Source organism: Xiphias gladius, chromosome 23 (genome assembly GCF_016859285.1).
Source record: "Xiphias gladius isolate SHS-SW01 ecotype Sanya breed wild chromosome 23, ASM1685928v1, whole genome shotgun sequence".
Taxonomy (NCBI): domain Eukaryota; kingdom Metazoa; phylum Chordata; class Actinopteri; order Istiophoriformes; family Xiphiidae; genus Xiphias; species Xiphias gladius.
In genome coordinates, this window is record NC_053422.1 from 11,143,636 (window position 1) to 11,171,302 (window position 27,667).

At 42.1% G+C, this 27,667-nt stretch overlaps 3 protein-coding genes across 6 annotated transcripts; 1 reads left to right on the top strand and 2 right to left on the bottom strand.

Moving 5' to 3' along the window:
• Window positions 1–809: 809 nt before the first annotated feature.
• On the bottom strand, window positions 810–6,901 carry LOC120785285 (NFKB activating protein). The gene is made up of 9 exons (XM_040119871.1): window positions 6,821–6,901; window positions 4,541–4,993; window positions 3,404–3,484; window positions 3,166–3,230; window positions 2,963–3,061; window positions 2,825–2,867; window positions 2,522–2,737; window positions 1,648–1,797; window positions 810–1,281 (listed from the first exon to the last, which is right to left on the bottom strand). Exons 2-9 carry the CDS (start codon window positions 4,972–4,974, stop codon window positions 1,107–1,109), a joined length of 1,263 nt encoding a protein of 420 aa, XP_039975805.1. The 5' UTR covers window positions 4,975–4,993; window positions 6,821–6,901; the 3' UTR covers window positions 810–1,106.
• Window positions 6,465–12,362, top strand: zbtb33 (zinc finger and BTB domain containing 33). Of its 2 annotated transcripts, none has more exons than XM_040119869.1 (2): window positions 6,465–6,923; window positions 8,709–12,362. In XM_040119869.1, the coding sequence occupies exons 1-2, from the start codon at window positions 6,620–6,622 to the stop codon at window positions 10,592–10,594; spliced, it is 2,190 nt and encodes a 729-aa protein (XP_039975803.1). In that variant the 5' UTR covers window positions 6,465–6,619; the 3' UTR covers window positions 10,595–12,362. The 2 variants fall into 2 exon arrangements, with proteins under 2 accessions (XP_039975803.1, XP_039975804.1); XM_040119870.1 differs by lacking the exon at window positions 6,465–6,923 and adding an exon at window positions 7,021–7,315.
• A 1,049-nt stretch (window positions 12,363–13,411) lies between these two features.
• Window positions 13,412–27,319, bottom strand: tmem255a (transmembrane protein 255A). 3 transcript variants are annotated; one of them, XM_040119030.1, is made up of 10 exons: window positions 27,005–27,319; window positions 22,835–22,977; window positions 22,081–22,143; window positions 19,930–20,019; window positions 17,555–17,620; window positions 17,265–17,353; window positions 17,013–17,084; window positions 16,417–16,579; window positions 16,082–16,228; window positions 13,412–14,908 (listed from the first exon to the last, which is right to left on the bottom strand). In XM_040119030.1, the coding sequence occupies exons 1-10, from the start codon at window positions 27,060–27,062 to the stop codon at window positions 14,765–14,767; spliced, it is 1,035 nt and encodes a 344-aa protein (XP_039974964.1). In that variant the 5' UTR covers window positions 27,063–27,319; the 3' UTR covers window positions 13,412–14,764. The 3 variants fall into 3 exon arrangements, with proteins under 3 accessions (XP_039974964.1, XP_039974963.1, XP_039974966.1); XM_040119029.1 differs by having other exon boundaries at window positions 16,417–16,585; XM_040119032.1 differs by lacking the exon at window positions 17,013–17,084.
• Between the last annotated feature and the right edge of the window lie 348 nt (window positions 27,320–27,667).

The window sequence follows — 27,667 nt, forward strand, 5'->3', positions numbered from 1 at the left end:
ACCGGTGATAATCCAGTGTCGTACTGGAGGAAATTTATCAATATCTGTTGTGGGACCAGATGCTGTCTGGGATCATGGTTATGATGCATCAGAAATGTCGCATCCTGATCTTAACAGCTGGAACGCAGTCAACGGAGACAACTCACCAAACTAACGGCATTGTTCTGAGTGAAATCAACAGTGAATGCCTCTACCTGCTTGGCCAAAGAAGTTGAAACAACTAGCGGATTAATCAATTCGTTGATTGACAGAAAATGAATTTGCCGGCTATAGTGATATTTTGTTTTGCCCGTGTATACCAGTGGAAGTAAATTGGCTTAAATTTGGATAGAGAACTTGGTTATTCCATTATTAGTGTACTACACTGACCATTAACCAGCTGAAATATTTATAGCAGCAGGTATGCTGAATATTTACAGTAATGTAGCTTTGTATATATTCAAAAATTGCCCTAATTCAGCTGTTCACAACCTGGGTTTTAGGGCCCTCCAAGGCACTGAAAGATAACTGTACCAAAGCAGAAAAAAAACAAACAAACATTTGTTACCCAAAATGATTTAAAGATTTTCAGACAGTTCCCTTATCTTTGCTTTTTAACTTTTTAATTACTGGAATTCTTTTTCTAAATTTCTTAGGACATCTTAAAAATAAGCTAAAATGGGACTTTTTCGGTTGACCCGGTCCCAACCCAGATAGACAACCAATGACGGGGCCACACAAAGTTGGGAACCACTGCTCTAATTGAAGACTAATTTAAGAGCAGAACTGCAACTGACGGGACATTTAAATGAAATGCAGAAACTACAGGATGAACTGATGAAACTTTATTTACCGTTCTGTTCAGGATTATACGCAAGAATTTACAAAAAGAAAATAATGGTCGAACAGCTGATATGAAAGACTAGTTCCAGCGGGTAAATAGGATGGAGACAATAATACAACGGAATACAACTCAGTTCTTAGTTAAAATCCCCCCCCCCGCACTGTACATTCCCCTGAAACTGAATGTGATCATCCTCCCAAAGATAAACGCCTGAAGTCCCAGGACAAAACGTACTGGTGTCCAATGACAGGTGAGCTGAGAGAAAACTGTGGAAGCGCCATGTTCACTTCTCCTCCTTGCCTTTGGTTTTCCTGTACACCATTTCCCTGAAGCTCGACAGGATCTTGCTCTCTCTCTTCCTCCTCTCCTCCTGGTTGAAAGATGCCAGCGCTCTCTTTTCATCTGCACTGTAGATCTGGTTTTCCTTTCTCAGACGCACAGCCTCCATACGACGATGTCTGCAGGGTTACATGCGAGAATTTGTCAGTGTAACATAGAGAATGGACGGTTTCTTTGGTTTTCTTTACATTCGTTTTAACTGTGCCAGGACTCCAGCTGCTAAAATATGCTGATATTCCTGAAGGCGAAATGTATTTCTCAGATTAGTTCTCAAATATCTTTTGCTGAGAAAAGTAACAACACATTTTTTAAGTCAAGTAATTTCCTCTACCTATTAAATAATTACTGTAACCCTCATTTTAGTGGAGTTAACTGTGCATTCGTGAGAGCAATCTTCCTGACACCGGAAATACTGAACTGCTGCAGGATAAATCATATCATGGGCGAGGTGAGAGTTTTTCGTCCTGCTCCCGAGCTTTGTGTACCTGCTGCCGCTCATCACGTAGCCAGACTTCTCGAAGTTTGCGATCTCTTCGCTGGTGAGGCCGATCTCTCCTCTTCTCGGGATGCGTTTGCCTGCTTTCACGTACTCCGCCATGGCAGCACCTTCACCCGGCAGCAGCGCATGACCAAAACTGGCGGAGAGGAGAAAAATGTACTGTTCATACGACTGCCTGTAATGTTGAGAAGCCGACTTCTTACAATAATTGTTGAGATTTTAGCGGAAAGAGCCCGAAATTCCCATTTCGGAGGCTGGAACCGCAGAATTTATTCTCAAAAAATGAATTAAATGATCAGAAAATTGTTGCCAATTAATTTTATGTCAATCCTCTCATGGATTAATCGGCCAGTATCATCCTATCACCAAAACGTATTTTGTTTTTCCACTGTTACAAGTGAGGCTGAAACGACCGGTTGATAATTGATGAGCCGTTTGAAGGAAAATTGATCAGCAACAATTGATGTGGTCACTGTCATATCCTCTTTGTAGTCAGACAAATGAACAACTAGTCTACAAAAAAAATCCTAAAACCCTCAACTATTTTGCAATTGAGGGTTGCGAAATGCTACAGAAGTCCTGTTGTCTGGGTTGACAGCTTTGCAACAACAGACACAGGAAGTCTGTTGATGACAGCACTCGTTTTCTGCTCTAAGCTGGACTGAAACACAAAAGAATCACGGCACAGACTAGGCTTCTTGGCATCGCTACCAAAGGCGATTTTGGAACTTTATGGCTCCAGGGTGTTTCTCTAACATAGTGCAGTGTCTTCATTGTGAGAGTTATAATCAGAATGACATGAAATCGCATTAGAAATGTCACAAAGTGCAAGAAGAAGAGGGATTGTCCGACAGACTCACTCCAAAGGCCTGTCGTCCTGGGACATGTGGGTGAGTGGAGCTTCGGGGCCAACCACGTCCTCGTCCAAGCAGGTTTTCTCCACCCACATCACCCCGCTGGGATCCTCCTCCTCCTCTTCCTCCTCCTCCCCCTCCTCCTCCTCCGACTCCTCGCTGCTGGAGTCGCTGGACTCCTTGCGGCTCTTCTTCGCCTTCTTCTTCTTGGACTTCTTGGACCTGTTAGGGAACGCGTGATGTTCAGTTAGTCACTGCGTTCCTTTCTGTGTGAGTGAAGCAGGCGTGTAGCTGCATATTCCTACTTACTTTTTGCTCTTCTTTTTCTTTTTCTTCTTCTTTATTTCTTCTTCTGGAAGATAAAAACATGACAGTTCATTTTATAAATCTGATGAAACCGAATTTAAGGAGCTTTTTTTTAAACAAAAGTAATTCTGACCGTCTTACCGTCTGATTCTGATTCCAGTTCGCTGTCCTCTGAGTGCTTTTTGTTCTTTCTTTTCTTGGATTTTTTCTTCTTCTTCTTCTTCTTCTTCTTCTTCTCTTCTGTTGACAGAAGAGAATGACAGACAGAATTCCTTGTAAATTCAAACGATACCACCGTGTCACCGGACTTGATTCGTGTTCAAAACACCGCACGCAGGCCGTACCTTCTAAGCTCGACTCTGAACTGCTGTTTTTCTCGTCCTCTTCAACTGGTGTGAACTCATCCGAGCTGGTAGAAACAAAATAAGAAAAAAAAAAAGTAAACCCTCTGCACCTCCACATACAGAGAGGTGACCATCAACTGTAAGCAAAGGACTGCAGAGACAATGACACTCTTTCTCACACTTCTCCAAAACATCATACAATGAACGTGTTGTTATAAAGGAAAGGTTCTTCTCTTACTCTGGTTCTTTCACTCTGGGTGAATACCCCCACACTTCAGGACAACCTAACTCACCAATCCTCTCCCTCTCCTGCAGACGCCTGTAACACACAGATGGACAGATGCGGCAGTCTAAACGAATAAGGGACGATGTCATTGGTGAAAATAAATAATGAAGAAAAAAAAGCAACCACACAGATAAATTCAGCATTTTTTTCTATTCATTTAAATCCTGATAAATTAATCTTCTGTCGTATCTGCAGCATTACAATATTAACAATGTCGGAAAAAAAATATCCATATGGATATTATGACAATGATATCACCCATGCTGCCCCTAGTCAGCAATTAAAGACAGATAGATGATCTGGCACATTAAATTACGAGAAGCACTTCAAGGTGTGTGGTCAACATAGACACTGAAGTAAACAAGAGCATTAAGGTGACTTTTTCCATACAGTTTTCGAAGGAATCTGAAGCTGCAACACATACAGTGGCAGAAGGCAGCAAATTAGTCGGTTCCTACCGTGACATCTTGTCAGTTTTGACTATACAGACACTTCCTGGGAAGAGGCGATTCGTTTTCTCTGTTTTATATGATTATAAACTGAACATTCTAAGTCTTTCGACCGTCTGTCTGATTAAGCAGTGTGTCACTTTGGTTTGTGGGGACTCGTCCGCGCCGACGTGTTTTACGATTTACGGATCTAAAAAGGGTCAGTCCCTCACTTTCACAGTGGTATAGGCCGGTGTTGTCTGTGGCTCCGGGGGATCTTGTGTAAACAATCCCAGTGTTGTCATCAGGGTTACCGCATGTGCACATATTTAAACAGATGGCCTGCATTACAAACGGGAGGCATGGGCTGTTTAAAAAGACATAACTATTGACCTGACAAGGTATATCTCAACAGAAAATTGTAATACATTGGGGGAATTGTACGCTCCAGTCGTGCTTTTTTTTTTTTTTTTGGGCTTGACCCACATTAGATTTCTCGACCTCTGCTGCTTCAGTCTTGACCAGTCATTTTCTAGTCTGTCCTTTGTGAGTCCCCTAACTTCAGTGGAAGGTCAACACTAAACTGCTGAATTGATCATTTAACGATTAATCGATACCGGAAGTAATGGTTAGCTGCGGTCCAGGTGTTTACAGCTGTTACCTGGCGATAAAGGCCTCTTGTCGCTGTCTCTGAGCGTCGTCCCGCTGCTGTTCGTAGTAGTATTCATCTTTAAAGCTGCCGTGTTTTCCTGGAGCGTCCCGCTGCTCGGACCAGTGGTTGTGACTGTTGTTGTTGGTGTTGTTGTGACGCTCCCTGGACCTGGACCGGGATCTGGACCGGGACCGGCTGCGGCGGGGGCTCCCTATGCGGATCCGCCTGATGTTTCTCGCCTCCCGGAATCGACGCTCCCGTTCCTCGCGTTCTCTCTCCCGGTTCCGAGGCTTCGGGAGTTTGGGCCCAAAGCTGTCCGGGGACAGGCTCCGTTCGCGGCTGTCGCTGCGATGGCGGCTGCGGGAGCGAGTCCGGGGTCTCCGGGCCCGGGGACTCCGAGGTCCCCCGCCGCTGTCAGAGCTCGATCGATCCGACAAAGGCATATCGACCGACTGCCTCGGACTTAAACGACAGACGATAAAGATTCAAAACTGTATTTAGCGGAAGATTACCGAAGAAATTAACAAACCGCGCTAATGTTTCTTCTCTTTTCTAATGTACGCAACCAAAGTAAGCGTCCGTCCTCAAATAGAAACCGGGTCTTCGTAACAGTGTCATACACTTAGTTCCGCTAGTACTTTGTGGTAAGAAATTTTAGTTTGTACAAAACCAAATAAATAGATGAGTACTTTTGAATATTTTGTTTCTACACTGCAACTTTTTTTTAACGTATTATTAAAAAAATATAGTTTATATCGACAATTGATTGTTGTCATTTACTATTTTATTCTAACACAAAGGAAAATATCATTTACTTGTTTATATCATAGCCTTACAAATGCCATATAGTGTGTGAGTTGAGCAATGTATAGTAAAACTACTTTTCAAGTTATTTTTTGTTTTATTTTATTCTTTCATTACAGACTTTAACTTGTAACTATATTTAATATTTGATACATATTTTACGTGCTTTTATGTGCTTTGAGCATGTATCTTCTCGTGGTTTTTATCCGTCCTTATGACTGTAAAACACGTTTGTAAACATGTTTTGTAATGAGTAGCTGGTTCAGTACATCAGTCTTCAATGAGCCTTTCATGGACAATGCAAGCAAAAACTGCAAACAGATGTATAAAAGTCGGATATAAGAGCAAGACCAGAAGAAAGGAATACGAAACTGCTTAGACCCATAAAAATATAAAGGTATATAGTTGTTTGGTATTGAGATGGATAGACAATAGCTTACGAGCTTGTTTGCGATTCAGTATGTTGAATATGCTGGATGTAAGTTTACCTGACACAAAATAAAAATGGATGGGTTTTTTTGTTTTCTTGGTTTTTAAGCCAGATGCACATTGTATGAAGAACTTACTTGCACGTAATGCATTTTAAATTTTCTCGGTCTTCTTAATTGTATATGCCTTACTGGACTCCCATCAAAACATCCTTCTTCTTCAGAATGGCTGGCAACCCGGCACCAAAGGTCCTGCGGACCTGCAGTAACGGTGAGGACTCGGACAGTGATGTTGTGTCCCGAGCAGCCAATCAGAGAGGCCCACTCTGCCGAGATCATTGATGTAGATACAGCTGAACAGATCAGTTTGCATTCAGTGTTTAATATATTTAAATAAATATATATATATTATTTATTTTTTTTTTTCTTTGCCAGACCAAAACTTTCTACAGTTGTCCCGAGGATGGTGGGTGTGCTTTCTGCAGTGGCTTGTGGGAAATGAAGTTTACACTCACTGAATAAATCGGAACGAAAAAACTGTCAAATTTCAAGGTGCACAATCTCACTGTCGACAGTGTAACCTTTGGGCATTATACACATATGATATTGTTGGAAGTTTCTGAAGTGTGAAGGTTTTAGATTTTAAATACATAAAACATCTTGTTTCACACCGGCGCCCGCGGACTACCGGAACCCGCTGAACAGTTCGGTGTATGGACCATTAAGTGAGCAGCTACTCCAAATGAACTAGTTTGTGTTGTTGGAGAGCAACACATATGCTCCCTGTAAAGTACACTGAGTGTTTTGTTTTAGTAGCAACAAAGGTGTGCGCTAAAAAACAGCTCGGCAAAACAAGATGTCTTTTCCTGCTTCTGAAGTGAAAAGAAATGCGGACCCGGCGAACGAGCCGGTTGAGGATAAACTGGCAGCGGAGCACTTTTTCACGGAGCTGAATGCGACCGCTACGTGCCTCATCTGCGGGCAGAAAGTGTTGTATAAGGAGTTTCACATGAGGCGGCATTACACTTCTAAACACGCGGTTCAGTATGACAAGTACCAGGGAGAGGAGAGGAGGACGGTGTCCGATCAGCTCCGTGCAGACTTCGGTGGCGACAAAGCGATTTGGAGGAGACAACTTGAACCTGACCAGAGCAACACAGGTAATTTAGGGTATTTTATTCTCTAATGTTTCTCGAGATGGTAGGAGCCTGTAGGCTTTTACTTTGAAGGCGAACCGGTAGTTATTTCGACGCTAAAAGTAAATACATATCTACTGAAATAATATCCAGACACTATTTCATTGTTGCTTTTTTTTCCTACCATGGAGCCGATCTGTCATTTATTGCAGCATTATTCTATTATAATGCTGCGTAGTTTGAATTTTGTGCGTGTTAATGCTACACTACGGCGACGCCTTGTGGCCGATCGGTTAGCGGGGAGCAGCAGGGGGAGGCTGTCTGCTCTTAGCCATTGTCTGCAGCCAAATAAGTTACTATCTGCAGGAGGTGGCGGCTGCTCTGCTCAGTCTTGGCTGAAAACATCAAGGTTGCAGGTAAACGGGATTCGTTTTGAATTAGCAAGCGCGGGGATAATTATGTGCTCATTGTGGTGCTGTGTTTGTAGCCAACAGGATGCTAGGCCGCGCTGTGCCCTTTCATTAAGGAGGAAGAGAGAGGGAGCTAGCGTTACCTTTTGTTAGCTGGCTACCAGCGGCGTTTAAACACACCAGTAGCAACAATCACAGGTTTCTCAAAGTAGGTAATCTCTTCACAAAGGTAAATAAACGGAGTCGTCCGCTTGCGCGATGTCACGCGAGTCTGACATGTCAGCTAGTCACTACAACTTTGGCAAACTAACATTTAGCTAACGCCAGCTAAGGTAACGTTATTGCATTCGTGCTCTTTGCCTTTCCCGTTTGCCTTAAAGGACTGCTTCAAAACACTGCTTGTTAGAGAACTTGAAATCATTTGTGTAGGAAATATAAGTGTGCATTTGCGCCTAAACAGAAGCCAGTTCGCAAGGCACAACTGGGTAAAGCCAATGTGGCCAAATACAACAGCCCCTGCAGTAAATCATGCCCCCGTCGTGAGACTGTTTCTGGAGGTGTTGATGCAGCTGTGTGATCATTCTGGAGGCGGCGGTTTCGTGGTGCTGTCGAGCGGACAGGTGCTCCCGTTACATCGTCCACCCCATTTACATCAATGAGGAGGGTCGACTGAATAACGGAAACTAATCTCAGCACGACGCATTATAGTTCAACGGCACCGGGAAACTACCTCCGCCTGAATCGACACCTCTCTCAAACGATTTCAACACAAGCTGAAAAAAAACGTGACCTTCGTGAAGGAGAATTTTTTTGCAGGACTGTTCAATTGGAGCGCACCAGTTTTAGTTAGGTGTTCCTAATAAACTCAAAACTGAGTGTATGTTGACTGATAACTTACAAAGAAATTTCAGCATAGGCTGGCCTGTTAACATATTTGAGATAATTGCAAAAACAGGGTCAAATCACATAGTTTGTCCACCAGAGAACACTGACATGTTTTTGTTTTTTAAACTCACGAATAGAGTTAAACAACATGTCAGTGTTGTTCTTGCAGTAGTAGACCGCCGTAGTTTTAGCTAGCGAATACACTGGGAACTGGGTGTAATGTACCTGCACAAAGGGAACCGAAGACAGGTTTTTTCAGGTTTAACTTCCTTTAACAAACCTCAGTTACTGACAGTTGATTGTCAGTGATGATCGAGTTTTAGAACTGGAAAAGCCAGATGTTGGATTGGCCAAAAACAGAATTAGAGCCAACTCCTCAACTGCATGTTTTGTTGAAGCATTTACTTGTATTCTGTTTGCCAGCATAATACAATTAACTGGCTTCTTGCTGTGCAATTAGAAGTGTGATTCTGATTTGTTCCCTTTTGATTTATTTATTTATTTCACTCTCCAGACATGCCAAGTCTAAAGCTGATATCTGCGACCGACACACAGTATTCAGCAGCCGTGCTGAAGTCAATGAATGAGCAGAGGAATCACGGATTATTTTGTGATGTCACCATCATCATACAGGACAAGAAATTCCGAGCTCATAAAACTGTCCTGTCGGCCTCAAGTACATATTTCCACCAGCTCTTCAGTGTAGCTGGACAAGTGATCGAGTTAAACTTCATCAGAGCAGAAATCTTCGAGGAGATTCTCAATTACATATACAGCTCCAAGATTGTGCGCGTGCGCTCCGACATGCTGGAGGAGCTCATAAATGCTGGACAGATACTGGGAGTGAAGTTCATTGCAAACTTGGGGTCCCCATTATCACAAGTTAAGGGCCTCCCTGGTTTGTCTAAAGACACAGAAAGCAAGAGTGACACATCCACAGAGATCATGCCGATCATCACGGAGTCCTTCTCAATATCTGCGGAGGAATTCAATCAAACAAGCAAACCTGCAGGTAATGATGAGGACTCGGACAGTGATGTCATGTTTGTCTCACAAACAGACGCTCAAGCCAGAGCAGCCGATCAGAAAGCCAAGTCTGCCGAGATCATTGATGTGGATACAGCTGATTCAGAAAACGTAGCATCAAAGCAAAATGAAGAATCAAATCACGCAGCTGCAAAAAATAAAGAAAAAGCCACGGCCACTGTGAGGACATACGCTGCAAAGTCTCCCAGTGTCAGCTGTCCGAACCCCAGTTTGCCAGACAGCAGCCCTTTGCGCAGTCCAGACTCCAGCTCCAATAACTCGTCTTCCCCTGCAAGAGTTTCCTCAGGAACCGATCCCACAACACCAGCCAGGTCAAGCAGTTTCACCCCTGAGCCCTCGAGTGCCTCTCAGTCCTCTGAAAACAGCGATGTTACGGGAGTCCACAAGAAACAAGTCTCTACTTCATCTCAGCAGGGGAATTTCAAAATAAGGCTCTTAGATGTTTCTGAAAGCCCGGCTAATCAGGCTAACACTCCCAAATCAGCAATAGCAGAAAAAAAGACGGTGACACTCAATACAGCCACAGAGATTGATTCAATTTCTTCAGGCTGTAAAGTTTATGCCAATATTGGAGAAAATACCTATGACATCGTCCCAGTGAAGGAAGATCCAGGCGAAGGAGGCTCTAGAGCTAACAAAGGGAAGAGATCGTTAATGGCAACGCCTCTGAAACCCTTTGATAAAACACCCACTTCACCGAAGGCCGGCCCAAACAAGAAGAGGACCAAAACTGAGCTCGAGGATCACTACGAGCTGATCATGGATGGGAAGACTTTCTACGTGTGCATCGTCTGTAAGCGCCCCTACGTGTGTCTGACGAGTCTCCGCCGTCACTTCAACACCCACTCGTGGGAAAAGAAGTACCCGTGTCGCTACTGTAACAAAGTCTTTGCCTTGGCCGAGTACAGAACTAAACATGAAATCCACCACACAGGCGAGAGGAGGTACCAGTGCTTGTTGTGCAATGAAATGTTCATAAACTACCAGTTACTGTCCACCCACTGCAAGCAAGTCCACAACCAGGATCCCAGCGGGAGGAAAGAGAAAGATGACGCTGACAACAACTTATACCGCCTGCTGCCGTGTAAAACGGTGCAGATGAAGCCGTACTCATGGACGACTGACGGGCCGGGGGTCCCCGTCATCTCCGAGGACGGCAGCGTGCATCACATAACCACTGTCGGGGAAGACGTCCACTCCTCCACCCAGAGCAGAATGCTGAACTGGGACGACATCTTCGTCGAGCCCGACGCACACATGCCGCCTGATGCCCACGCCCGACCAGGGTCAACCATAAACACTCCTCCACAGGGCACCACAGAGTTTGACTTTGTTATACCAGAGACCTACTGAGCACCACTCGCTGCTCCATTACCTGTGCCTTTTAGGTGACCCACCCTTTTTCCCCTCTTTGGTTCCATGTCAGCAATATTCCTCCGTGATTCCCAATAGTGTCAGCGTAAGGTTCAGTCACGATAGTCTTTCTGTTTTAATGAAAAATTTGCGGAGTAATATTGTACTGAGTGTGGCGGTTATGCAGGTGAGTCTGCCGGAGTCAGCTGAAGGTTGCACCACAACAGGAGACAGGAGCTTGGTGTAAGGTGACCGCACCACTACTCATGTTACTCTGGTTTTGTAATAGTTTTGGACTTGGGTATCATTGGAATAAATGATAATGACATTAGCAAATAAACATAGAGGAGGTTTACACGCAGTAAATATGTTTTTCATATGAATGATAAAAATTCCACGCAAGAATCAAAAACTGCCTCAGAAAAACAACGCGGTGCTTAAGGCATGGCTCGGTAGCTGTAACATAAAGGCAAAAAGTCAAGGATGTTTAAATGTTCACAGTACGAGGGGAGATACAGCTGTTCCAGGCGCAGAATAATGTTGATCCCTAATTTCCTTTTGGTCCTCAGCCTCAAACTCTGTATCAGCCGGAAGATTTCAGATGAAGGATCTGAAGCACAGTGCATTTAAATTTGTGCTCTGTCTTGTTTCAGCAGTTACGTTTTAACCTTTAGGTCGTGTTTCCGAAATCAGTTAATGACATCAAGCAGCCCACCGAGCCCCATTTAATAAAATAGAAATGGGGCTACCTACTAAAGAGTGTGAAACTTCAGTTGATTATGTAACCAGGTGACCTTTATTTCTGTTCAGGATACATGTTCGCATTTTTGATTCGTATGAAATACACGATGTCCCCCATAGTGAAGTAAAACAAGGTTTCTCCAGTCCATCATCAGCTGATGCGTCAATCATGAATCTCAGTCTGTTTTTTTAAGGATAAGATAGAAATTTTAACAGACACGAGGGATATCTGGACCCATCATTCCTGGTCCCAATTTGAAACCTAATTCTATACGAGAGAATATGATCTGAAATATATTTTTTCATCATGTGATTGTTGATCCCACATGTGGGTTATTGTGGCAGGGAAGATATAAAATGCTTATTTAATTTTTTTCAGTGGTTGGTAAACAATTATGGTTTATTTTTTTTCCAACACCTGTTTCATCTTGATGCACCTGTACATTTTTTTTTATTTCCTAAGATTTCCATGTTATTTTTTTATATGAAATATTATTTTAATGCCAAAATCTGCTGGCTACATCCATAAGCTAGAGATTTTGCATACAAATGTGATGATAGGATTGACATAAACTGAGGATTATTTCAGTCCCTACAGATAGCACTTAGTGTTGGATCACACAGAAGATGTTTTTTTTGTAATATTTTTATTTCCGTTCCTTTTTTTTTCCATTGTGTCAGAAAGTAGTGATTGGTCAGTATGATTAAGAAGAAAGAAAAAAAAAAGTAGTGCTAACATGGGAATCTATTCTATTTCTTGTCATTCAATAAAATCACAAAGATTTTCTTTTTTTAAATAAACAGATTAACATTGGTGTTTGATGTACGGTATATATTTTTTGTTAACCTCACTTTTTTTTTTTTTCCTTTTCTACTGTTTCAGATGTATTTATTAGGTTTATAGCATAGACAAAATGAAATAGGTATCAAATACTCGGGTCTGTTGGCATTTACCCAAATGTCTTTTTTTTCTGTCAATTAGCAATGAGGATTATGTGACGGTAAATAAATTATTTTACTATTTTAACATACATGTCTTGCACTATCAGCATATAAATATCTGCTGTTTTATTTACTGTGTTGTGTCATTGCAGTGTTGTACAACCTCAAAATTAGGGCCACAAAACACTTACTAGCAATCACTTTGTCTCTCACCATGAAAAGTACAACCCGCTGCCAGTTTATTAGGTACACCTAGTTAAACTTAATGCAGTGTAATACGGCAGTCCTGACATAAAGTCCTGAGACCTTGGTGAAGGTTATAATGCTCCGTTTATGTTTTCAACTGTGTGATCCTTTTAGAGGCTGCAGGTTGTGGTGCCGTTGAACTGTACTGCGTCATACAGATGTGTTTCTGTTATTTAGCCTATCCTCGCTGATATAAATGGGGTGGACAAACTGCAGCCTCCAAACAAAATACCAAAAACTTAACATTATAACCTTCACGAAGGCAGGTGTTACTGTAGAAATGTTGTATTGGACTGCATTAGGTTTAGCAAGGTGTTCCTAATAAACTGACAACTGAGTGTTTACAAGACTAAAATAAGTGAAAAAATGATATAAAGTTCTGCTTGTGCAGCTCTAGAAGATGATGGAAGAGTTTAATTCACTAGCATGACAAGACAAAATGTATATTTTGAGAGAAATGGGTAAACTTTCCTGTTTCCCATCCCTTAAGCATAATGTTGATTCAGACATGACAACCTGACGTGATTTAGTTAAACAAGACTAAGGGTCTGTCACCAGGCTCTGTAACCAGGAGCTCTTCGGCACAGTGGAGCTTTGAGCTGAATGCTAAATAATGTGAAAGTGCTAACATGCTGATAGTTTTATCCTGATGGGGACCACTGCACTAAATTTCCTGGCAATCCATCCAACAGCTTACCGAGACATTTCACCAAAAACCAAAAATGTCAGCCTCATGGTGGTGCTAGAGGAAAAAGTCAAGAGGAAAACCAAAGTCTGTGGGTTTCACCTTCTGGGAATCAGCAACTCATCCAATAGTCGCTGAGATACATCAGTCCGGACCAAAGTGGTGGAGGTGGAAAAGGAAACGCACTGTGTGAGTTACACAAAACAGTTTTTAATGGCAAGACAAAAGAAAGGAACCGACACTTCATCAGCCCCTGAGAATGTGTTGTTTAAATTATAAAAAGCAGTGATTAAAGCTGACAGAGACTGGTTTCATGGACCAGGGTGAGTTTACACTTGTGCCGAGAGTTCCTCTCCTTCGACTTTTCATGATCTCACGTCAGTGAATCCAGCACTGACTGTTCACACTCAGCCTCACTAATGCTTACTCCTGACAAAGACGACACATTTCAGCTCGTAGATGTGACGTTAGTATGACTTAACAACGAGAGAGACGCACATATGCTTAACCTCCTTTTCAGCTTTTAGTGGAAAATGCAATAAATAGGTTTCAGAGTGTAACTATTAACTGTATTTTCCTCAACAACCGCTGTAGGTAGATTAGCTTATTTCTTCATTAACACTGCTCTGAAAAGTTCACCACACATTGATCAGGATATTTTTTAACCTAAAGTTAAGAGTTGATAAATAGATACCATGATCTGATTGCATACCTTAGGCCTAACTGTGCTAAAGGAGCATCTGTATATCATACTGCTGTACATACGTTATGAGCACGTAATACCTCCGTTACTGCTAACTGTGCCTTTGATGATGTACACTGACACTATTAACCGCTGAAGGAGCGACCGCTTGGGCGTACAACTCTTAAGAGTTTTAAACTTAATTCTGGCTGATCCGGATTCGGGAGAGACACCGAAGCTTTCACATCACTGTATTAAAATCTCACATGAGGGTCGTAGCTGTGCTGATCAGTCGAGATCCTCGCGGTGCCGACAGTGAGGATGTTATCATCAGTACCACTCGAGGCAGGAAGCATTTACACTATGTACTTGAGAGAGGTGAACGTAAAGCATGAGCTGGAGGAGAGGTTTTTTTTTTTTTTTTTTGACCTTGTACAGAAAACATCCAGGTGACAGAGTGCTGCAGCGCTGGAAGTCCGTTTGCATTAAGGCAGAAAGATGTGTAAACAGTCCTGGCTTTGAACCGGTTGTCTCTCTCCTGATGTGTATGTGCGCACATACACGCGCGCACGTAGCACACACACACACACACACACACACACACATACACTCTCCCGCATACACACACGCATACACAGAGTGCAGGCCAGAGTGTGAGTGGTGTCCTGTGAGACAAACACTCACTCCCTTGTGTTGGGCTGAACTCAAAGTTAGTGTGCTCTGTGGCCATCCTCCTCCTCGCCACCTTTCCTTCACTGCGTTTCTGAACGATTGTGAGGAAAAGCCCAGAGGCTCTGTGCATTCAAACCACTCACTCAGCATCTAACAACAACGCTGACGACGCTTCCGGTGTTTTCATTTGCTCGAAGCCGTCTTACGGGCTGTATGGTGGGGGCTTCTCGTCAGGATGGTTGTGAGGTGGGGAGTAGCGTGGAGGGACCATAGTGGGCCACAAGTGGCTGGCTCCAGACTGGGAGTCATCTGACAGGCCGGAGGAGTCGGGGAACATGTAGGAGCCCTGCAGGAAAAGCACAACATTTACTAGAATGACATGTTTAAGAGTTTGATTTCGGTATTACTACTGAATGCTGCTGAATAGTCAATCGATCAGTGTATTTGTGTCCAAAGTGGTTGCGCAGCAGTGAAACACAAAACACACAATAAACAGGAGTTATGTGGCTAAATTTTCATTTATATACAGAGATGCTATTTTGTGTAATTCAAACTTACATATTGTTCATCATCTTTGTTTACCTTTAAAAAAACCAAACATTTTTTAAATTCCCAGTTACACTGCTGACTGTTGGACATCTGGAATGAGAAACAATTCTCATATGTACAGTTCTGGGCAAACGTTTCTAGGCACTTTAGATGTTCAGATTCTTATTCATCACATAATTCCATCAGGGAGGCGTCTGATTGGCCACAAATTCATTCTGCGGCATGAAAACAACCCAAAAGACACAACCGGAGTCACGGAGCACTGTCTTCAGAGACAAGAAAAACAAGGGGTCCTGCAACAGATGGTCTGGCCCCCACATAGACCTGATTTCAACATCATGGAGTCAGTCTGGGATCACGCCAGGAGACAGGAAGCACTGAGACAGAAGAACTGTGGCAAGTTCTCCAAAATGCTTGGTACAACCGACCGGCCAAGCACCTTGAAAACTGTGTGCAAGAGGAGGACTGGTGCTGTTTTAATGACAAAGCAATATTTACTGCACTTTGTATGAAGTTAACTGAAAAAACAATTATTCATGGTGTTATTTTTGAAAGCGTTCTAAAGCATCCGCACAGTACTGTGTATATTATATTATATTGTATATATATATATATAAGATATAAAATTTTTATTCAGTGTAACTCTTTATCTTGTCCTGAGGTTTTAGGCCTTTGTATAAAATTTCAGCTTCCTACCTCTACTGCACAAGCCCTTGTTTACAGTAGATATCTGAGTATATGTGAGTATATGCTCAGTTGTCTGTTTATTAGGTACACCTAGCTAAAACTAACGTAGTCTAATACAACTGTCCCGCAATAAATCCTACCTTTATGAAGGTTATAATGTTCAGCAGGTAATTCTACTGTATGATCATGTTGGAGGCTGCCATTTGTGTTTATCTAATATATATCAAAATGTGTTTTAATGCAGAACACATCCTCAGTCTATGCGTTTCGTGCAGCACTGTACCTGCAGGTCGTAGGCAGTGTAAGGCGGCAGGCAGGGGGCAGTGTTGTAATGTGAGTTGAGAGAAGTGGTGGGCGGAGGAGGCCCTGGGGGGACCGGAGCTGCGATGGCCTCTGGTTCAGACGAACTCTCTGAGGCAGAAGAGGGGGTCTGGCAAAGAAGTGAAGAGTATTATTTAGCATTTACCAATCCACAAACACGTAGAGCTGTGAGAATCACCTTTACATCAGTTAATACTGATAAATTTATCATTAAATATCTTAAACATAAAACATCGGGCTAATTTGCACACATTTGTTTGTTTGTTGGTGAATAAATGTATCAATCACTTGACGTACCATGTCCTTGAAGCCTCCCAGCACCGCAGCGGTAATGATGCCCAGGAAGAGGGCCACGATGTTGAGGATGGTAGCGGACCACAGCAGGTGATAGAGGTGCACCACGTCCTGGCAGCTCTTCACATCTGTGTATTCATGGTAGCCTCCGATCACCTCTACACGGCTAGCCCAGTGGGTTGGACAGAGAGGGGAACAGCCTACAGTCAAGCCACAAAAGTCACTGACAGGGTTTCTAAGTTTTTGGGGGGTTTTTTTGTCTTGTTTTTACGCAACTATATCAACCACTGCAAAAGGCTCCGAGCATTTGTATCCAGGACACAGTGAAAGACATAAGACCAATTTTGATTTATGGTTGTGAAAGCTCAGATGGTTTCAGTTTAAATCGGAGAGGAGAAGCCATTGAAAAGATGCTGCTATAGAGCCGATGAGGACATGGATGAATGTTTGGTCAGAAACAAACAGAACATGCAGAGGAAATGTCAACCCAAGAACACATTTCTATCATGGGTTATGTTAAAAACACTTAAATGCCACTTATCAAAAAATAAAGAGTTGATCAGGAATGGCTATTATGGGTCTAGAAAAAAGGGACCTACTTCCAAATCATGGATGATTTCCTAAACTTTTTCAAAACATCTTTATTCTGAAGTCCCATAAGAGGATGTTCTCTGAAACAAAGGTTAAAAGAAAAACAAACATTCTGGTTCTAATACAATCAATGTTGCAATGCAAAGAAATCTCCCACAAAAAAAAATGGCAAAACAGTAAGCATCAAAAAATCCAAACAATCAAAGCGAAACAGCCAAAGCACGTAGCCGCTGATGCTGTAACCCACTCAGGGTACTCACTTCCCGCAGTTGTAGAGGTCGCAGCAGTAACAGGTGTTGCTCTTCACGCGCAGGTTACAGGGTGTGCGCGACGATGTCTGACAGGGCACCTGGATGTCAAAAAAAACAAAACAAAAAAACAAAACAAAGAAAGTATAGATTTTTTTTTACAGTCCGCTGTTGGCAAAGTCCCTAAACAACATCCTGGCTGACCGATAATGGCGGACACAAGAGTACAGGTCCAAGATTTACACTGGGGAGGAACTGATCTTATTTCTGTTGCACTTAAAGTGAAAAATTGTTTTTCTTACGTCACGGTCAGATGCTGTCTCACTGGAGTGATACTCACAACGGCCAGCATACAGAGGCCTGAGGTCCTGCAGTACAATAAACATCAATTACATGTATTTCGTCAAGGTCCACTCAAGTTTACCAAAGGAGACAAGAACTCAGATTGGACTTGATTGGTGCTGCATGATAAATGGCTGCAATTGTGATTACAGGGATGAAATCAAACGTCATCAAACAAAACGTCTTAGAAAACCAGTAAGAAAGGCTGAATTACTAACTGGGCAAAGTGGGCGACTGCCCCTCCATTCCCAGACCTCTGGGGTCCTGAAAAATCCAGCTTCACTGTGTCAATTAATTTGTGGAAAGTGGATTAATTAATGATTTGTTTGGTAGTGCTGTATGCTAACCCATTAAAACACAACCTAAATGATGAGGACTTTAAAGCAGCGCCTGCATTGTTACATAATCCCGAGGCCATGTCTTTAAATTTTAATACCTTCATTCTCTCACTTGACATTACACGTACATGGTGAATGAAGCTGACGTGGGATTTTCGCTGTGTGCGCTCTTCCTGATGCGCACTTAAAAGCAGCAGTACACGATGCCCAGAGGGTGAGCTGTAATTCTCTTTCTGTTCCTATTTCTATTGTGAAAAATTCATGAGAAGGGCAGAGGTCAGTTCATCTGAGTTTTACAGTTTATTCACATTTTCAAAGCGCATTCAAGCTCTTACACTTCCACTTTTTTCAAAAAAAATTACATTTGGAAATATTCAGCCTATCTTTCCTTGTTCCTACATGCTACACGATTTACAATCAACAACCTTTATAATTTCACTCTGAACTGAGTTCACCACCTTCTTCTTTTCTTCGAGGTATCCTACCAACCCCTCATGTCTAGTAACATAAACGAGTTCAAAAATATGATCGAAACATCATCCTCAAAATTAACAATTATTACCGTTTAACAGTAAACATAAATATCATAATAATTTCCAATTCACAGACCTATGCAAGAACATACAAAACTATTATTTATTGTCAACTTTCAATAATTATTTCACTTAACATTGAGATTAAAATTATGCATTAATGTTTTGGAGAAAAACATTGGTAAGCGACGGAATGCTACCTTCATTTTTGTAAAATCCCTGTAAATAAAAGTTGCAACAAATCTTGAAAATAAAGTTTCGTTCCACCTGTAAAGTAAAAGTGCTCCCACCTTAACCTGTGAATGAGGAGCATTTTGGACCAGTATTTCACAAACCATGGGTCCCAACCCAATGGGCGGGTGCTGACATGTAATCCTAATATCAATATTATTATTTCAGTTTTTTAAAATTTGTTTTGCAGAGTTCAAAATTCTCCTACAAGTGGCCTATATTTTCTCCAAAGGCATTTTACTGCCTGCAAAGCCGTGCATATTTTCCTGTGGTAATTGGTACCTTAGCGAACTCAGTCACTAACTGGTAACGTTTGTTCAAAAATGTAAACAGGGTATGTGGCATGTGAGATATTTTTACCATAAATCCGATCCTCTGAACGACTGTTTCTGCCTTTATTGATCTAATTATGTTTTCACAAACTTAGGTCACTAAATTTCCATTTTGAGCCTCAAGATGAGAAAGTAGAGCAGCCCATCCTATAAATGAAAATCATTAGTTTAAGTTAAAATAGCAGCCAAAATCATGATGGTTATTACTTTACACTAATTCTGCACCCCTATGTTTCATGTACACTCAGTTATTCAAAGCAAGAAAGGCTCATGTAATTCAACACTATAAATGGGACATGTCATTTAGTCTGGGAAGATATATATATATTAATATATATTCTTAAAAAGTCACAAGTATCAAAAATTTAGCTCACTGATATTATAATAGCCAGAAAAACAACGTTGCAAACCCACAACCTTCTCCTATTTCTCTTGAATTCAACAGTGCGCCTCTTTGTAGTTTAGTGTACTAAGAACAGTTTGAAAGGAAAATTTCCATTTTCCATTTCACTGACACCACTGGCAAAGGAAAACCTGCTAATGGTGCTGATCTCCCTTTTTACCCAGCCCTAAATTATTTTTGGCATAATTGTTTTAAGAGTGCATTAGCGGTTTTTATCTTTTTGTGTACTTTGCATCATGGAAAAAAAAACATCCCTCTACCACAAATATATTTGTGTGGCTGAGAAGGGCGTGGCAGATGCTACGGCCTGCCATATGGGAGCAACGCCCTTGCAGAAGCGCATGCCTTTTACTATATGTGTAATGCAGACTGAGTATATTAGGCTGTAACGGGGATGGCACCGATTAATGAGCTTTTTATAAATTGGAGGGTAAGTGTTTCTCTATATCCATAATATATTAGTTTCGTTAAATGAGTAGAAGCTCTGGTGATACTTACAATGTGCCTGGCAGCAAAAACCCCATCAACAATAGCACAGCAGAAGGCAGCCACCACTCCGAAACTGATGAAGACAATAGATGCCACTAACTGTGAGAGAAAACAGAGGAGCATCGGCTTCATCTCTCTTCATCATGATACAATGAGTTTATTGTTGTAGAAGACTAGAAACTAAACTTAAACATGCACGTGTTGCATTTGCAACACTCGTGTGTGTAATCCCACTTTTCTCTGAGCGAGAATCCCGGGAATGGGACGAGGGCGGAGGGGGTCGTGGGCCAGGTAAAGGTCGACAGCGACAGAGCGCCCTGGTTGTCACCCAGCTCCAGCGGTGTATGTGGCTGGCGCAGTGCCCTGCTCTTTAAGGGCACTGCAACCCCTTTACACTCCTCCTTCAACTCCACGATGAAAGGCGGCATGTATTCAGTTGCACCCCACCCTGTCTGCAGCCGCCCCAGCTCGCACGGTGGGGAGCCAGTGCGGCCGACGCAACGGATTCAACAGCAAATTGCGGCTTTGCTAAGATTTCTGCGATAGGTTCTGAGTACAGCTGCCGACGTGAAAACATCCAGACCCAGGGGTTTTCAACAATGCGTGTTTAAGATCTGTCTGATCCGTATTCGTGGTTCTTTCTGCCGTCTTCTTACTGGTCTGAAATAGTCAGGACTCCGTTGGAAACAATGTCACGTCGATGAGGCAATTCCACGCACCAGTCAGGCCTGATCAACGTTTGAACTTAAGTCTGATGACAGCTGTGGGGTTGTTTGCTTATGCTACACGGCCACTTACGATCAAGTTGTTTTTAGAAGACTCAGCAGTAAATACTTGACCTACACGTCTCAGAAACACTACATGTCTTAATCGGTGCACACTTTGAATTGATTTTCACATCTTGTTGGTGATCATTATCCTTTATTTTGAACTGTAATTCCGATAGGTGGAAATGGAAGCTCCCTTTGCAGAGTCTGCTACTGATTTCTGCTGATTGGATTATCGAGTGAATCACAGTAACTTTCCTATCAGCTGTGATTCAGCTACTTTCACTTGCTTCCAAGTATGAAAATATAAACTTACCTTGCTGAAAATTTGGGTGGCACCTAACTATATTTTAAATTATTAATACATCTGCTGATCATTTACTCACTGCAAAATGTCCATCAAAATTTCCCAGAGAAAGGTCCAAAATCCAAATACAGTTGCACGCAGACGTTTGGGCACCCCTGGGTAAAATCACCCCTGGGGGTAGGGTGTCCACACTTCTGTGCATGCCAAAATTACTGTTTAATTTATTATACTTTTCAAGATCATGAAACAAAAGTTAACGGCATTAACATTTGAAGTAAAGCTAATTTTTTTTCATGTCTGTTTGCTGCAGGGACTGTTTACCTCTTTTCACTTTGAGAATATACAAAATATGGAATTTGTCCAGTTCCATAGAACCGTATATTCAATTTACTGACATAGAAGACAAACAAAACCTCAAAATATTCACATTTGAGCGGCTAGAAGCAGCAATTCATTGATTATCAAAATAATTGCCAATTAATTGTCTGTTGATCAACTAATCATTTCAGCTCTCATGGAAATGCAAAAGTCACAGGCCTCTATGACCCCAGACCATAAATAATAACAACACATTTACATTTTATGGGAAAAAGCAAATCAGAAGTAGTGCGGCATAACGTGACACAGCTCAGTGTCACACATACACTGTCTGCAACTGCAGGCATCCAAACTCTGCTGTGCTAAGGGAAAAAGTGTCGTGGTACAAACTCATACTTCATTTCAGCTCTGACAGTCCCTGCCCGGCACCTCCCACCTGCTCCTCTCATCTGCAGTTTCCTTCTCCACATTCCCGTGTGGACATCCGTCACTTAAACCCTATTTCTATTTCTGGCTGCCTCTCCCCTGCGCCCCAGGACACTCGCTCTGATACGCGACGTACACCTCCTCAGGCCAAGTGGGACTCGCAGCCTAGGGCAGGTCTGCTGCTCGCGGTGTCACGTTAACAACGTAATCAAGCTGTGGGCTGCTGAAAGCTAACTGGAACCCACGCGCAGTTTAATAACAGTGTTCTGTGTCTGTAGAGACGAGGAGACACCGGGCACTGAAAGCAATCTCAATGCACAGCGGTAATATAAATCCTCTTACCATCTGCCGCTTGTTCTCTATCAAATGAGCGCCGATAATTCCCAGAAAAGAGCCAAAGCCCAGCTGAGGAGAGAGAAAATAACTGTTAGGGCATTTATCTAATTTGACTATAAAGCTTTGATTTCATAGGGCAGTTAGATAAATCAAGATTTAAGTCTGTGAGTGTAAGTTTGTCTCCTCTTCTGGGGAAGCACTTCAGCATGTTTACAATATTATCAACTATTCACTTCTATAGATAAGCAAAATACCTTGAAGATTCATTTACTTTGATTTGAGGATTTGTGAGAAAGTTTCTCTCAATCTTATGCTGCCCTTCGTAATTCAATATTATTTCTTTGTAAATCTCTGTCAATTTCATTATATTTGACTATTAATTATTATTAATTGAACTATTAATCTGATGAATTTGAATTTAAAGTTGTAGGAGGCATCTTCACATTGGCTGCTTTCCCGGCAGCTCCTTACGTGAGGCAGAATGTTAAAAGCCGAGCACTGCGAAGAAAACAGATTTATGGGCTGAGATGCTTTACCACACTCAGCCTCTAATGACAGCGATGCTGAATAATGAATGTGGGGAAAATTCATCCCTCAGAGACCTTCAGTAATTACATTCATGAGAGTCCGGAAGCGGGAAGAGCTCGCTTGGAAACACTTACACTTCACTTATCACTCACTTATTATGAACTCTGATGTGGAACAGGCCTCCTGCTGCTGCTGATGCTGCTGCTACATGTAAGTGTGAATGTGCACTTACAATGACTCCTGGGTAGTAGCCGCCCACTGTGATGTTCTGCGTCCTGGTAGTCGCTGCCAGGCCAAAGATGAGGATGAGCACAGACACGATGAGCAGCAGAACCGTCACTATTATGGATTTCCTCTTCCTCCTCTTAAAGGAACCTACAAGACAGCGAACGAGTGAACATGTGCGGTAAAGTGATGCAAAAACCAGAAGATGAGCGTGCAGCTGCCGTAGGATCCGCCACAAGCATTGATGCAATATGAGAACTAGTTAAAGAGACCCACAGCGGGACTGGAGTCTCTTGGGCCCCGTCCCTTTGACCACTGGTGGTTTTCTCTGTTGAAGTGTCTAAGAGCAAGGTATCAAAATGCATGCTGCTCTGAAGATGCTGCAAAAGGGCTGATCCTATCTGCACTGTAGGTCTGTTGATGTGCGTATTCAAAAGGTTACAGTCCTTTTAGTATAAAATTCCCTCTTTCTGTTACTATCCCTCCTATACAGCTCAGCAAAAAAACAGAAACAGGGGATTTCACACTAAAAAGGCTTTTTCTTATTACAGGATTGTTCTAAAAATGACAAATTACTTCTTATGTTTCTCATGATGGGAAAAAAAATCCTGGCTTGTACCATAACAGTGAAAAAAATTACACAAAATACCCAATTTTAATTTGACATATACATTTTTATGTTTTTTTCTTTTAAAAAAAAAAATCACAAATGGTTTGGTAACCTGGAAAAAATTTTAAAGATCAGTGTGATTCTATAATTTGCAGCCATTTCCGGTGAAATTTTTTGTTTCTTAAGCTCAAAGCACATATAAGAAGCAGATTTAACAGTAAAATAGGCTTTTTTTCTATTGATCTGTGTCAAAAACTTGAATTGACGCACATCTGGTGGCCTAGGGCTTTAAGATGTTATTTATATAATCACAACGCCCCTCGTACCCAATCAGCTCTCTGCTGTCTACTATCTAATAAGTGCATAAAAGGTTTTTTGGTAAGGTCGAAAGGGGTGTGAATACTTTTACGGGCACTGCACTGTGTATATGATGCACGTGTGTCATCTTCAGGAAACTGTATATTTGTAAACCAGTCTTCATCCTTTACTGAAATCAAATGAGTTAAGTTGAGTTGTCAGGAACTTGCCTTAGTGAGCTCATAGTGCAACAGGAGAGACAGGAAAACATTCGACCCAACATAATGGTAATAACAACGTCATACTGTCTACTTGAGAACATATTAAAATACACAAAGTATCAGAAATATGACGTGGATTGCCTTATGTCCTGCCATGATCTCCATGACAGAAGAACATGTATGCTCCCAGTACTAGTAGTTTGTCATCAATAATGCTAACAAAATTTTTAAAAATTAAAACAAAAAACAAAAACAGTTTTACCTCATTATTATACATATTTATGCAGCAAGGCCCATCAACATCTAATCAGCTCATCTGCTCCATCTGGAGCACCTGTGGTGTAAGTGTGACGTTTCTACTGTGTGTTGTTCTTGAGTTATTGTGTGCAGAAGAATGTGTCTGCAGAGGAGGCATGAGAAGCAGAAAAAAACAAAACAATATACCTTAAAGTGTGAGAGGTTCGCAATTCAGAAGTCAGATAAGCTAAACCTATTAAACAATACCGTAAAGAATTTCAAAGACAACTACGGACTGACAACAAAATGTACCTCAAAGTGCCAAAGGTTTGCCAGTAAAGAGTTGAATAGCCTCAGGGATTTTGCGTCTTTGAAACTGCGAAGAGTTAAAACAGATCTGTCTGCATCTCCAGAGGTCATCTCCTCGAAGAGAGGAGCTGCTGCATGAGAGTCGTCGCTAACAATATTCTGGGCCTCTTGGTGACGTCAAACTTTAAAAATTGAAGAGAGGCGCTGGTGGGAGTGGCCACTAATTTTAGAAGCAGTCTACACTATTTTCTCTCCTTCGCGTTTGTTTCAGCAGTAGTGCCACTACCGAACCAACCTGTGACAGAGAAAGCGTCACCTGCCTCCGGTTTGTTTGACAGTAAAGATACGTTCAATGTATTCTGCGGTGTTCAGACAGCTCGTCATAGGTCGCTGCAGAATCACAGATCGGCCGAGACAACTCTGCGCTCTGTTTTGTCAATCTGCGGCTACAGTGGAGCTGGAAGCCACAGACAGACAGATTTCATTGCTACTGAATACTGATGCTCCAACCTGGAGATCAATAAGAAGAGCTGTGCCCTCCTTGTGTAACTCAGGAGGCGAGTGCTTCGGTGTTTGTCGCTACACTGAAAAGAGGAAACACACGGTTTCTGTCAGATTTTGTCACCACAGTGCCTGTACCGTGCCTCTAGGATGAAAAATCTAGAAACGTATGTACAATTTTTGCAGAGCTGGGAGTTGTATTGCACCAATACGCGGTACATTGCGAGGAGACTACATTTCCCCCGGGATTGCGTTCATTTTAATACTGTAATGTCGTTTTCTTTGTCTGATCTCAACGGGTAATTTACAGTTAAATGGAACAATGCGTGTGTCTGTTAATCACGAATGCCTCTGTTTTGCCGTCGTATCACATCCCTTCATTTTTTAATCTCAGAGACCACATCACTGTTAGTCCAATATCATATGATTATGCCAGTCATTTTCGCACTCTAATACGTTATATGATTCTCAGTGGAGGTTTTGAGTAAAAACACGGTTGATACATTTGATTTTATCATCATCTCCTGGCTCTTTGGCAGGAAAAGGCGCTTGTACCTCCAAATCATGCATGGCCAGATTGATTTATTATGTGACTTCCTTTGAAAACATTGAGACTGTAGGAGTCAGACGTGTACAGTCAAGTATTGGTCATTTTTGTTATTTGACCTAGAGTAAATACTACTCATGTGGAGGTAAGATTACTTCTGTCCAACATTACTGAAAGAGTATTTACTCCATGTAATAGACTTGCATTTGGTCAGGGTCAGTATGATCACAGCACTAACCACTCCCTCTCTAGTTCAATGATGCTCTGAAAACAGGGTTTCTGCAGGCTTCACCGGGTTACATTTAAGACTTTTTAGGACATTCTGAATACCACATAGAATGCAATTTAATACCTGCTTATGCCGTCATACCGGCCCGAGAGTAAGAGACATCAACGTAAACCAGTACAGGTGATAAGGCCTTGCACTATTCACCAAGTGTACGAATTTATTGACGTGTCTATCACATTTTTCTTCCGGTACTTTCCAGCCGTATATCACAATAATTTACATTAAACGTGACCTAGACCTGAATAAGCAGCAGAAGATGGATGGATAAAAGGATGGATGGATTACCAACTTAAAAAATAAGTAATTACAACTAATTCACATATGAATTTTACATTAGGTCAGTGGTCTGTAACAATAGTACTGAGGATTTTCCAGGCAATTTTTGCTAAAATCACATAGATCAGCATTTTATAACTAATTTTACTGCCTATGGCAAACTAGAAAGTGTTTTAAGACCTTTATAAGTGCAATTCCAGACTTTTTAATCATTCATTCAATCATTTTTTAAAATTTTTTTTAGCCTTTTCAGTGGCTGCAGATACCCTCTGAAAGGGGAGACCACTTATCTTTCTCAAGCACTGCCTTACAAGGAATAAGAAATCTGAAGCAAACTTACATGAATGGTCGCACTATATCTCCATATATCTCTGTGATTTTTTTTTTCCAGAGACGGTCGCGTACAGCAAGCAGCCGCCTACTACTACTAGCCGCGCTAGAGTGTGTTCACCGATTCACCCTTACGGGAACGGACCGTTTTATCCCTTTTTTTTTTTTTTTTAATTTTCACGGCAGCAGCCTCCTGCCAGTCCCCATCAGAGAGCCGAACATCCAGGCTGCTGTGGTTACCCAACGTCGCCGCACCTGCAGTGACGCGCTGCGGCCTGGACCAGGAAAAAAAAAAAAAAAAAACACGGTCTGGTGATGCAACGAGTGTTTTTGTCTGCTTTTGTCTTGGGGGGGGGGGCTGGTCTTGTTTTTAACCAACAAAAATAAAAATAAAAATGTGACGTGTGAAAATACTGACCTTGGTGTGTATGGGCTATTAAAAGAAGCTTTCGTTGCTCAATGAAAGCCCCCGCAGCGTAGTAAAAACGAGTCTATCATTTAATTGATAAAAAAAAAAAAACCTGCTGCAGACGAGCCGTCGACCTTGCACACACACCTACCCATGCTTGTTTCTGAGAGAGTCAGCCCGCTGGATTGAAGGCTCTGAGCCGGAGGCATGCTGGCTTCGGGATGTTTAGCGTAGTCCACCGGACGATCCTTTTGCAAATTTAAAAAAAAAAAAATCACGCCAAAATGTCCCTCGCTATGTATCTGGGAGCCAACCGCTTACAATCGTGAGCTAGCGCAGACGGTGCGTTCGCGTGCTGTGGCATTCTCTGACAGCAGCCCTCCGTGCCCGCCGAGCCCGAGTCCGTCTCGTTTACATCCCCGCTTGCTTGTTGATACGCCTCGCGGTGCCCGTCCTCACGAAGCGTCGGTGTCGGACGGAGGGTAGCAGCTGCTGCCGGATGTATGTGCGCATGTCACAAACCTGCTCGGGGAAAAAAAAAAAAAAAGGAACGTTACTCGGTGGCTTAACCATTTCAAAGCAGTGTAACGATGCTGTTCGTGTTTCGTTACTTTCTGTCCGTCGGGTGTTTTTTGTTCACCTGTGCTCAAATTTACAGATCAACTGTTGAATCGTCAGAATAATTCATATAGTTTTTATCCTCCTAATACTATCGTCACTGTGGATAAAACTCAAAATACCCGTATACGTTCGCTGAGAGACAAATCATTTTTGGGATAGTTAGCTAGTTTAGTATCGGTTAACGGGTCAACTT